Source organism: Condylura cristata, unplaced genomic scaffold, assembly GCF_000260355.1.
Source record: "Condylura cristata isolate star-nosed mole 26May11 unplaced genomic scaffold, ConCri1.0 scaffold00010, whole genome shotgun sequence".
Lineage (NCBI taxonomy): Eukaryota > Metazoa > Chordata > Mammalia > Eulipotyphla > Talpidae > Condylura > Condylura cristata.
In genome coordinates, this window is record NW_004567111.1 from 46767570 (window position 1) to 46780922 (window position 13353).

The 13353-nt window shown below is 35.9% G+C and overlaps 1 protein-coding gene across 1 annotated transcript in view; it reads left to right on the forward strand.

Moving 5' to 3' along the window:
* NBEA (neurobeachin) overlaps positions 1–13353 on the forward strand; it is a 512054-nt gene that overhangs the window by 465671 nt on the left and 33030 nt on the right. Inside the window, exon 50 of the mRNA XM_012723168.1 lies at positions 7954–8121. Coding sequence (XP_012578622.1) covers positions 7954–8121 — 168 coding nt within the window. The remainder of the gene's footprint in view (positions 1–7953; positions 8122–13353) is intronic.

The following is a 13353-nucleotide window of genomic DNA, read 5'->3' on the forward strand; positions in this document are numbered from 1 at the left end:
CATACTGCTATAGACTCTGGAAACAGTCATGAACAACTCAGTGAAGGGTGTCCAAGAACTCACACCCAATTTAGGAACACAGAAATAGAAATATAATCACAGTGAATGCTGATAGGTGCTATAATTCACTCACTCAACAGGTCATTATTGAATGTCCTAAGCACTGCTTTGTTTGTTTAAAACATACCATGAAGAAATAGAAGAAGCTCCCTGCTCTCTTAGACCTTAATTTTTGTCAGAGGAAAATAGACAATAAATAGTGCATAAGCAATAAAATATCTGATATGTTAGAAGGCAGTCAATGCTAAGGGTAAATGAAGTAGCACAAGAGGATCTGGAATACAGGAGAGGAAGGTCAGCATCCCCTTATTGTGAAGGTAAGACTCCAACTAAGACTTTAAAAGGTTGAGAGTGAACCAAGTGATTCCCTTGTAGAAAGAGCATCACAGGCAGCGGAAAGATCTGAAGCAAAGGCTCTGTGGCGAGGTTGTGCTTGACAAAGAAGCCAGTGGGAAAGGGTTGAGTGAACCCCCGGTGTAAAGTGAGAAGAAATAGAGATATCATAGACCAGATCACATGTGGCTTGAAGATCATCATACATAAGTATTTTATATTTTTACTCCAAGTGAAATGGATAATCATCTATTTGAACACACATTCTTTGAGTAGAAGTGTGGCATTACCTTACTTAGGTTTTGAATGGTTTACTCTGGCCTTCAGCCTTAGGAATGAACTATAGAAGCAGGCATGCCTATTAGGAAATACTGAAGGTGATGGTGACTTATATCATGATGGTAGCAATGACATTTCTATGAAATTATTTTGGGTATATTTTAAAATTAGAGGCATTAGTCTTCCTCTGCACCATCCTAGCAGTGACCTTTTTCCTTCAGATTTCCATAGCCTTACAGAAGAGGCAGAAAAAGAATGGGGAATAAGTGCACAGAGTGGTGATGGCTAGAGCAGCTTTAATAGATACTCCTGTTTTTGTAATTTCTACTAAGATTGGGGTGGGAGGGGTGTGGTCTATTGTCATGTTAGATTTAGCAGAAATTTGACTAGACAGAGAAGCACACTTCAACATATTTACCTACTAGACCATGGTCTTACTGAGGGAGTGTAATACTTATTTATCTGTATGTCCTCCAAGGCTAATGTCTGACATATGGTAGGTGGTCAGTAATTTGAGGCTGGGGAGAGATTACACCAAATTCACCTTGCTGATTTGCATTTCAATGGGATGTACTCCTGGAGAGCAGTGCTTTTGTCTTGTTTATCACAGTATCCCTGGGGCATAGAATACACTATCATAATAGATGCACCATATTGAATGAATGAATGACTATTCCCTCTGAAATCCTCTTTCCCCAGATGTCCCTATAGTTCACATCCTCATGGCCTTTAATTGTCACAATCTCAAGGAAACCTCTGCCCACCTCCTCTAAATTAATGAACCCTTCCCCCATACATACTTCTTAACTTACTTTACTATCTTTTTCTTTTCCTTAGTGTTCATTACCTTCTGACTTACTACATATCTTACTAATTATCTGGATTTTGTCTGTTAAAAAGCAAAGTTCACAAATTCAGGGATCTAATTGGCTTTATTAAACATTCATGAATTATTTTCATGTGTTACACAAAGGGGGGTTAGTTTTAGACAGGAAGAAGGTAGATCAAGGTTATTAGTAAAAAGAAAGATTATTTCAAACAACCACTTTCTCTCAGGGACAGAAGAGGGATCTTATCATGCTGATCTGGAAACTGCTTATTGATTAGTTTAAGATTACATTCTTGGGAGAGGCTTAAACTACAATGAGATTAGGTATTAAACCTGGGAGTACCCTACATCCTCATTCTTCCTATGAAGGCCTCCACTCTCAACCTTTCTGTTTTTTAATATGTTGTATCTCTTAACCACTACACTGTAAACTCTCTGACAGTGATTTAAGTTTCTTTTATTCACTATGTAATCCCAGGATCTAAAATAATATCTGACACATAGCAGATAGTCCATCAGTATGTGTTGAATGAATAAATGAACTTCTTTCCCACCACCACCCTCACTTCCTGACATTTCTCTTCTTCCTCACTCTTATGACCAACACATTTCCTATTGATTAATTAATGAACAAATATTTATTTTTTAAAGATTTATTTATTTGTACATACAGAACTGGGGTACAGGCCAGAGGCTCAGGGGTGGCGACAGGCTTCACCAGAGACAGAGTGGGGAGCAAAACAGGCAGATCGACGAAGTACACGGTTGAGGGGAGCAGCAGGTGGGTCAGGAGAGGTCTGCCATGCCATGTGGTCACCTCCGGGGCAGGCGAGGATCGAACTCATGCGGTAGTGGCTTTAGCTTCTTAGTGCTGTGCTTTAACCCGCTGCGCCACCAGGTAGGACCTGAACAAATATTTATTAAGCAAAAATTATTTGATAGTAGACTAGGAGCTATGAGAAATTCAACAGAAGTATTAGGTACAGTCCCTATCTTCAAAACACTAATATTCTAATACTTTGAAAGTTTCACAGAAATTTAAAAAAGAAATCATTGAATAAGCTAGATAATTCAGGAAACAAACATTGGGCTTAATGTAAGAAGGATGGGATTGTTGAAAAAGAAGCAGGAGGACAAAATGCTTTCCTGTTAAAGAGAGAAGAACAGTACCTCGGACTATAAATTGTCTGTACTACTGAAGCTAAGGAAATGGATCAAGAAGTTTTAAGAAATAGTGGGGGAGGGTGGGACCTGGGTTTGAAAGGCCTTAAGGGCCTTAAGGTAAAGTTTACAATGCATGTGTAATGCTAAGAAGAACCTGGAAAGATTTGAAATGGAGGATGACAGTATGAGCAGGGTTTCAAGAAGCCTTTCCATCAGCAGGGTGCAAGATGGATGGGATTAGAAAGAACTGAAGTCTTTTGGAGTAGCCCATGTGGAGAACTAAATTCGATGGCAGTAATGAAAAATAGTCCTCTGCAATGTACATCAAGTAACCAATCAAGTAATAGAATAGTTTATGTTCCCCCAAAATAAGCATTAAAAACCACTATTTGTTTTTAGGTTTAACAGTTGGATCATTCCCTGGGTGATCATTCCCTTTAATCATGAAGTAAAGCTAGTATTAACATCAGACAGCAAAGGAAGTAGCAATTTGATGTTCTGGTTATACATATGACTAGAGAATTTTTAAGTATCTGAAGCAGATTTTTGAGGCATTAGAAAAAGACACTGGTCACATTTTTGCTTTGGTCTAGAAGAAGAGACAGGAATTTCAGTGCATTAAATAAAGAATTTGGAAGAAGTAAACATAGTTCCTACAATTAATCCCACTAGTGAGTTTCCTTTATTTGAAAGTTCCAAAGAAGCATCATCCTACAGTTGCCAGAGAAAGAATTCTCTGTCATCTAATATCCAAGGGACAATATGGAAATTAGAATTAGGTAACTATTATCTATCCAGCTAAAAGATATTCTCTGGTTAAAATCTCACTCATTTTCTTCTTCTCAGATCCCCAGGGTAGAGTTATGGATTGGGAATTGGTTTATCTAGGCTTAAAGCAATTGCTTCTGCTTTTAGATACCAAGAAGATAAAGCAAGCAATTAAGATCATTATAATCCTAATAGCTTAGGAATCAAGTAGCTCTCTGTAATTCTCAATTGTAAGTATTTACACTAAAGTCTTGTTTTAAAGTCCAAAATGGTTATGTGCATAAAAACATAATTCTGAAAATTACAACTAAGTACATAGCACAAATTTAGTAACAGATTAATATATTTAGAGTGCAGTGAAGGGTCTCAGTGTCAGGTTTCAGCTTTACATAGGCCTATATGTTTTGTCTAATATCTAAAATTCTACTCTTAGATATGCATTTGATCTAGAGTCAGACTTAGCTTTTAAATGTTTTAACTGTTCTTTTCTCTTCTCTGCACAGTTACTAGTAAGACAGACAATCCATAAGACTTTATCTGCTTAATATACTATCTAATTGTTTCTTTGTCATTTAATTAGAAGCCCCCCCCAAATAAAACATGAGGCAAAATTACTTAAGGACAATTAATTGTTTATTTATTCACTCTGCTGCCTCTCTAAAATAAAATACAATTAGGTAACTAGCTATAGAATTGGAATTTTTTTTAATAATTAAGGATTATTATAAACAACTATGAAAACTGTAATAGTTTACAGTTTTGCAGTGAGTACAGAAAAATAAAAATAGAAAAATAGACAATTTCAAAATCAGCACAAGAAGAAATGAAGACATAAAAGCTTTAAAGAAAATTAAATGGTAAAATCTTCCATTCCACCCAAAGTCATTGTACTTTAAAGGTGAGTTCTAGCAAATTTTAATAAGATAATTAATTCATTTCTTGTGCAAGTTGCCCCAGATATCATTGCAAGCTACTCAACTCATTTAATGAGACTAGTATTATGGGGGGGGGGAGGGAAGGATGTTCTAAACCAACTTCACATATAGGTTTTATGGACCCCACCCCAAACTAAAGAGATCTGATGCCAAGAACAACAAATCCTGTGTCATCACCACCAGAGGGAGGATTGCTGGGAATTTAGTGTGAAGTTAAGTAGCCAGGGTTGCTATATAGCCAGACATGTGGGTCTGGCTTTGACAATACTATTGGAGTTCCAGCTCAGCAAAACAGGTGGAACAGGTACAGTTAATCACGGATTCATCTCTCTCATTTTCTTCCTAAGCTTTTATTTCTTCATTTCCCCTTTTTTGTAAATAAGGCCATTATTACCCTTTTTGTGTGTGCCTGCAATTGAGTTTCATTATAAGTCCCTTTTTAGTGCACGGTGAGGACCCACAGTCAGGCCAACCCGTTGGCCTGTGTCACACTGGAATTGCCCTGTGTCGGTATGATACTGATTGCAAAAGTAATTTAAGGGAGAAAAAAGAAATAGGGTCACTTCAAATATGGATATAAATATAAAAATTCTAAATAAAGTATTATCTAACAACCCAGTGGTATTGTTAGATGTCTGTAAACAATAGCCGTTTCATATCATTTTAAGAGAGAAAGTGTGTATTTGTGTGGTTTCAAGACTAAGTAGGTTTTAATGCTCTAAGATCCAGAAAAAGCTGCTCCATATCACTACTGTAGGTTTTTATAATTCTCAAGGTTGAGATTAACACTATAAGTAAAATGTGAAAAATTCTTGGTGTAATTAGAGTTGCCAGAAATAAATTCAACTCAAAGCAATTTTGCATTTTTCTCTATCATTAATAACCACATATAAAGTATAATTTTAAAATTTAAAAATTCATCAAAACTTATGAACTGCCTGGGAATTCAGCAAAAATTCCCATTTCCATTTTCTTTATAAAGTAAGTTATAACTTTTAACCTGAAAGGTACAGAGAAAATAATCTATATAAATATAAGGTTTTCCAGAGATCTTAGAAAACCTAATACCAGTTTTCTCAAATTAATCTATAAATTTACTTTAATAAAAAACAATAGGACAGGCCCTCCCTGGTGGCACAGCGGGTTAAAGCACAGCACTGAGAATCTGAAGCCACTTCCGCATGAGTTCGATCCCCGCCTGCCGCCTGCCCCGGAGGAGACCACATGGCGAGCCAGACCTCTCCAGACCCGCCCGCTGCTTCCCTCAGCAGTGTACTTCGTCAATCTGCCTGTTCTGCTCCCCACTCTGTCTCTGGTGAAGCCTTTCACCACCCCTGAGCCTCTGACCTGTACCCCAGTTCTGTATGCACAAATAAATAAATCTTTAAAAAAAAAAAAAAAGGACAGAATGTCTGCAAACAGCAAAGTGAACTCTGAAAAAGAATAAATTCTACTAAATATTAAAATATATGGAAATTAAAATTTATTTAATCAAGAACAAAAGAAATAAAAAATACAGAGAGCTGAAGACAAATACATCTAGATTGATAAATGATAGGCAGGTAGGAAAGAAGGAAAGAAAGGGCTGGTGGGAAGTAGAGACAGAGAGTTATGGAAAGAGAAAAGAAAGAAAATTGGGTTGCCTGACTGTGGTCCTTACCTGTGCGCTTAAGAGGACTTAAAAGGACTCAACAGCAGACTCTCACAAAAAGGTTAAAAAGGGTTTATTTACAGAAGATGGGGAAATGAAGAAATGAATGGTTTGGGAAGAAAGAGAGAGAGATAAATTGGTGAGTACGTCCTGCCAGTTCCTCGGTAGTAGGACCCCAATAGGACACGGAGAGCTGGTGAAAAGCCCAGAGAGCCCCAAGGTCCACATGTCTGGTTATCTGCCAACCCTGGCTGCTTAACTCCACCCTCAGTTCCCAGCAATCCTCCCTTTGGTGATGACATTATGGGATTTGTAGTTCTTGGTGTCTTAGATCTCTTAGGTGGAGTCCCTAAAACCTGTGTTTGTGGGCACCCTTTTCCCTCAATGGAAGGAGAAGGTGAAAAGAAGAAAAATAAGGGAGACCTTGCAATTTTTTATAGTTTTTTAACTTCTACTGTTGTCTACATTTCCTTTTTCTAGGTAGATTATGTTATCCATAAACAATGGCAGTTTTATATCTTCATTTTGAATACATATTCATACATAAAGATGACAGCATGCTCTCTGCGGCAAGTAGTATTTGTTTAATAGGTTGTGCTAGAAAAAAAAAATGACCTGCTATAGAAATAAAATAATATTGCATTTCTATTAAATGCCACATAGGACCAGACCAAGCTGGAATCTAGCAAATATAATAATATTACTTGAATCAGCTAAGGAGACAAAAGGATCTCTCCCTAATCACTGTCTCCACTTTCTAAAGGGAGTTAGCATTTTTATAGGACTTGGTATGTGGCTAGTGCAGAGGCTGAGGGGAATGTCCCAAATCCTGACAATCATTTACACAAGTTTACCAAACCAACTAATATATAAATAATGTAGAATTTTAACCACCATTTTTGTATTTTTGCCTCATTTCCTGTATTCTAGTACGAATTGTATGTCAAGACCAATGAGACACAGGATTTGGAAATTGTATATAGTTTTACTATGAAAACTGCCTTTTCATAAAATCTAAGTGAGAACCATTCATAATAATTGCTACCAACAAAATACCAAAAACTTTGAAAAGTGGCATTCAAGAAAGAAGTTGAGGGTCCCCTCTTTGGTGGCATAACAGGATAAAGCGCGCCACTGCAAAGCTAGCTGCAGCCACTTCAGCACAAGTTTGATCCCTCCACTGAGGGTGGAGTTAAGCAGCCAGTGTTGGCAGATAACCAGACATGTGGACCTTGGGGCTCTCTGGGCTTTTCACCAGCTCTCAGTGTCCTATTGGGGTCCTACTACCGAGGAACTGGCAGGACATACTCACCAATTTATCTCTCTCTCTTTCTTCCCAAACCATTCATTTCTTCATTTCCCCTTCTTCTATAAATAAACCCTTTATTAACCTTTTTGTGAGAGTCTGCTGTTGAGTCCTTTTAAGTCCTCTTAAGCACACAGGTAAGAACCCAGTCAGGCCAGGGAGGTCACATGACCCACATGGCATGGCAGACTCTCCTGTCCGGCCAGCTGCTCCCCTCATCAGTGTGCTTCATCAGTTGGCCTGTTCTGCTTCTCACTCTGTCTCTGGTGAATCCTCTCACCCTCCACCCCGCATCTCTAGCTTATACCCAGTTCTGTATGCATAAATAAATATGTTTTTTTAAAGAGTACTTCAAGTTATTTTTCTTTTAAACATGTAAGAAATCTAGTATTAAAATTCATATCATAAACCATTGGAGTCAAAGGAAGAGAAAATTTTAGAAAGAAAAAAATTTCATTTAGTTCTGTATTTCATTAGAGGTTATATTGTGCTGCTTTTAGGAACAAAGACCTAAAGCATTGAGAAAATAAAGAACATTTTCAACTTGTATAGAACATTTCAAAGCAAGAAAAAATTGAAGGATTGCCACGTTTATACACTCTCTCATTTCTTTCCCAATTCATTTCAGGCCCTGGAAAGTGAATTTGTTTCTTGCCAGCTCCATCAGTGGATTGACCTCATCTTTGGCTACAAACAGCGAGGCCCAGAAGCAGTACGCGCTCTGAATGTTTTTCACTACTTAACCTATGAAGGCTCTGTGAACCTGGACAGCATCTCAGACCCTGTGCTCAGGGAGGTAGGTGTCAAGCCCCACATTAAGGCAACAATTTCTGTCATCTCTTCAACACAAAGTTGAATTTCTGTCTCTATAAGCTTAAACATACTTTTTACAAAACATAATTCAGTTTGTTTACAAATGTGAAAAATTACTATTGATGTCACAAGCAAGTCATAAGACCAAGTTATGAGTTACAGATATAATGCATCCCTATTTTATTTTTACTTCAGCATGTCTGTTAATATGCTTACTGGCTTAAATTGTATTTATCAATGGAATCTAGTTGAAAATTTAAATATGTATAGGTCATATCAAAATAATCTGCTAGTCATATTTTAATAGAAAGCAAGATTACCTGTTAGGACAGTCAATAAATGTTTTCATAAAATAGATGAGGTTACAGTATTTTATCCTGCATATTCTCACTCTGAAATGTGTATTACTAACAGTGGAGAATTATAAGGTATAATATGGCTATAGGAATTTTTAATGAAAATATCCATATAAAATACTATTTGAATCACTTCCACATTACACAAAATGATTCAGATAGGTGAAATGAGTGAAGATGCAACAGCTGCTAGATAAGCATTGCTGCAAGGAAGCTATATCCCAAGCTTCCATCCTAACCGGTAGCTGCCATCTGCTGTATGCAAAACAAGTCATCATTTCTACACTTCCAGACTGTGCTATGCTTTTTAATTTTTTTTTGTTTTTAATTTTAAAGGTGGAATGCTTAGATATTTTGGAAATAAAGTGCTACAAACAATTTTGCACCCATAAAGTTATGTCTTATATACTTCTATAAAAACAAAATGCCTCCATTGCTTTAATTTCAAGCAGGGAAAAAGAAAGGGAAAGGAAGAACATCATGATCATTGATCATTGGACCCTTAGGGCTAAAAATTCAGAGCACACATTGCAAGTATGTTATTAGGTACAATAATGTGTTATATTATATGCACAGGAAATGGAATTACTGCCTGGAGCTGGGAGACAGAAAATGAATGAATGAGTGAAGTCAGGTATTATGAATTTCAATGAGATAGGTATTTTCTCAATAAAACATTATGTTCACCTATCCCCAATTGTAGGCAAACTATAATGAGATTATTTTTAGGAGGTAATTCTGAGCATAATTATTCTTTTAATAATATGATATTGCTTAATACATACCCATTTCTGTAAATGTCTTTCAAACTATGTTCTCCTTTTTAAAGCTAATACCTTCAGTCATAAAAAAAAATAATTGGAGTAGCCTATGCTTATATTTCAAGACCAATTCTAATTTTTTTTGACTTTTAAATACCATAGACATTTTGCTCCCGAATATTTTATCATATATTTTTATCCCTTATAAAGTTATATCTTTATAAAGAAAGTTGCAAATCAATTCTTTTGTGCAAAATTAAAATATTTTAAGCATATCGTAGCTGAGGAAAGTTCAAATTAAAATTGGTAGAAAATAGCAGAATTTTCATATTTAAATGAGAGTAAGAATGATAAATGAGAAAGTTAAGAGAAAGTGGAATGAGAGTTCAGACCTTCTTTATACTGAAGATGGTCTTTATTATTTGAATTTTATAAAAATACCTCTTCTACAAAATAAGCACACGGTTGCTTTAGACAGTGATAAAACTATGCATAGACCTTAATTTTCAATCTGTAGGATTTCCTAATGAAACATCACATGAACATGTGTTCCTTTTAGGCTTTTTTGTTAGTTTATTTGTTATCTAGACCAGCTGAACCACATATTTCCTCCTACTGATGTAGAGGGACTAGGGCTCTGTACCTTAATTCAAGGCTTTCCTCTTTCAGCATTCTTATTTTTGTTAAATACTTATTTACTTATGCTTACAAACACTGGGGTGTAGTCCAGAGGTGTGGAGGGGTAAGAAGATTCACCAGAGACAGAGTAGGGAGCAGAATAGGCAGATGACCTGAAATATATCAGTGTTGAGTTCCTGGAAGTCTGCATTGTGTGTGGTACTGTGACTTGAGCAAACTGATGCCACCTATGTGGTGGGACCCCAACTCTTGGAAAAAGCAGTGTTCAAAATGTTAACCCTTTAGTTGAGTTTTATGCTTTTCTTTTATTTGATAATCTTCATAGTATTTTTAGAATTTTAGAATTCTGCAATAACTATATTTCACATAGATAAAGTCAAGGGAATATACTAAACTCCAACTAACATGAGATGATTTTGAATTTTTAAGAAAGATGAAATTAAACATTGATTTAAAAGAACTATTATATTTTAAAATGTCCCTTTTGTTTAAAAAAAATCTGCCTATAATGTAGAGTTTTGAAGTTAGTGCTAAAATTTGAGAAATGGCTTCAGGTTATTGATTCATTCTTTCTTGACAGGTGAAATCATGAGGCAGCACTAACCACAGCAATTATGGCATTAAAATGTCAAGAAATTAGAGGTCAGAATAACAGATAATTTTCTTCTCTATGTCATATTTAAAATTGACATTCTTTGACAGCTTAGGATCTCTAGCTGCAAAAAAATATGACAGCTTAACTTATTTTATACTTGTAAGGCAGTAATTGATAATAAACTTTATTATGACAGCCTCTGGGCAGAAACATGACAGAACAGTTATGGTACAAAGCTCTTCTTAATATGTAAACACTGGATCTCTTGGATATTAGATGTTATTTAAATTGTCTCAAGTCTTGGCTTACATCATAATCTTCAGACCCTTTTTTTCATAGTTGAGCTCAGCTGACTATTTGAGCGGTGTTTTATAAACATAATCAGGAATATTGTTTATTCTATATGTTTACATATTCAGAGAGATTATGTGATTTGCTTTATGTTTCACCTACCTAACAATGGCTGAGAAACTCCATTCCATGCTCTGCTTAGGAAATAGATATCCTGGCTATAATGATCAGATCTCATGGTTTTCTTACTCCTTGCTGCCTGAAGGTGATCATAGACCAAATATCAGCATCACCTGGAAATTTTTTAGAACTTCAGACTCTCAGACCTCCCTGATCTACTAAATAATAGACTTTTAAGATGATTCCAAAGGTGACGTGTTTTAAAATATTATTTTAAGAAACACTAATTCACTAACGGTCTATTAGGTTGACCCTACAAGACTAGACTGAATAGTGAACTCCTTGGTACCTAATTCGCAGTTTCAAAGTTTTTAACTGTTGTTTCTTCCATATTCCCACTCCCCTCCCCTCTACTATTTTCAAATGCACATGGCATCTCCCACAGCCCACTTAACTGTCCATTACCTCTCACCTTGCCAACCCTGTTGGCATCAGAGAAAATCCAGGCAGAGGAATTAGGCAGATTTTTCTCTTATTTGCTTTTGCCATGAATTTGTTTATTGTCCCTTTTCCAGATTAGGTCATAAGTGCCATTGGATAGACATGTGTTTGTGTCTCCTGTGTCTGCTCTAGCTATCAGAACATAGCACATTATAATTGTTAAAATTGACTGAATAAATTATAAAAATATATATACAGAATTTTTTTTCATCAATCACTTATGTGGTTGATACAGGAAAAACAGGTTTATTTTGAAAAGATTTCTTAAGGCACTTCATATATAGTCCTTTTAAAAATAACTAATCTTGGCCCTCCCTGGTGACACAGCGGGTTAAAGCACAGCACTAAGAATCTAAAGCCACTTCCGGACGAGTTCGATCCCCGCCTGCCCTGGAGGAGATCCACATGGCCATGGCGTGGCAGACCTCTCCTGACATGCCCGCCGCTCCCCTCAGCAGTGTACTTCATCGATCTGCCTGTTCTGCTCCCCACTCTGTCTCTGGTGAATCCTCTCACCGCCCCTACAGTGATTTATTTATGCATGCAGAACTGGGGTACAGGCCAGAGATATATGGAGGGTGAGAGGACTTACCAAATACAGAGCAGGGTGCAGAACAGGCAGATCGACCAAGTACACTGCTGAGGGGAGCGGCGGGCGGGTGAGGAGAGGTCTGCCACACGCCTTGTGGATCTCTTCCAGGGCAGGTAGGGATCGAACACATGCGGAAGTGGCTTTAGATTCTTAGTGCTGTGCTTTAACCCACTGTGCCACCAGGGAGGGCCAAATAAATAATTCTTTTTAAAAATAACTAATGTACCCAAACATTCTTTATATATATATATATATTTTTTTTTTTTTTTCAAAAAACCCTAGCTCTGTAGTATCAGACTTAGGTGACATCTTTTAATTTTAATTCTGAGGAAGGGTTTCTTCTGTCCTTTAATATTCTAAGAATTAAAAATTAACAGAACATGATACGTATTAGATTTAGGAATTATATTCTGATTTCCAAGATGATTCTTAAAAATTGAAGGGAAGACTTTGTGTGTTTCCATTTCACTATATACTAAGGTTTTTCTATTTTTTATTTTTAGTTTCTTAAAACTCTCAACTCAGTAAAACTGCCAGTAATCAAAGAGTAAATTTTAAGATGGTTTGAAGAAATCTTATCAGCCATTTTGTGATTATTCTAATTATCTCCCAGAAAAACTTGTTTTATCAGTCTTTGACTTTTCCACAAACACTATGTATTATGTCCCAGTTAACAGTTGATAACTAACAATAACAATAATCATAGCACCATCATTATCTGAATCACATTAAGTGAATCACTTAACTTTTATACCTTTTGTTTTCTTTCTAGAAAATGAAAGCAGGAACTTTATGGAACTCATAGGGTTGTATATGAGGATCACAGGAGAAAAGATATGTGAAAAAGTTCCTGATCTCTAAAGAACAACATAGACATTGATAATTATTATATAAAAACATAATTAAATGACATATCTTGGAAGAACTTTTGCTTTAATAATTTATTTTACTATATCATATCTATAGTTGACATTGTCCAACTGTAAAATGATATAAATTATCTCCTTTGGTCAGGGAGTTTTATGTACAGAAGCTTATCATAGAAGGATGTTTTACTGGTAAATTATTAAAACCTATGGGACACACAATATTTACTTATACATATACACACATATGTCTAGACCTATTTAAAATATTCAGCACATTCTAATGCTACCGATAGTTGTATTTTTGTCTAATTTTCTATTACTAATATTCCTTGTTCTTCTTAGGTTATATTTTATACTTTTATATTTTATTCCTTTTATCAAAGGAATAACAGTATTCCTTTGAACCAGCTGTATTGAAATATGCCCATAGGAAATAGAACAGATCATTTCAGTTTTCACTTTATTTCTTGCTGAAATATTCTTTGCTACTA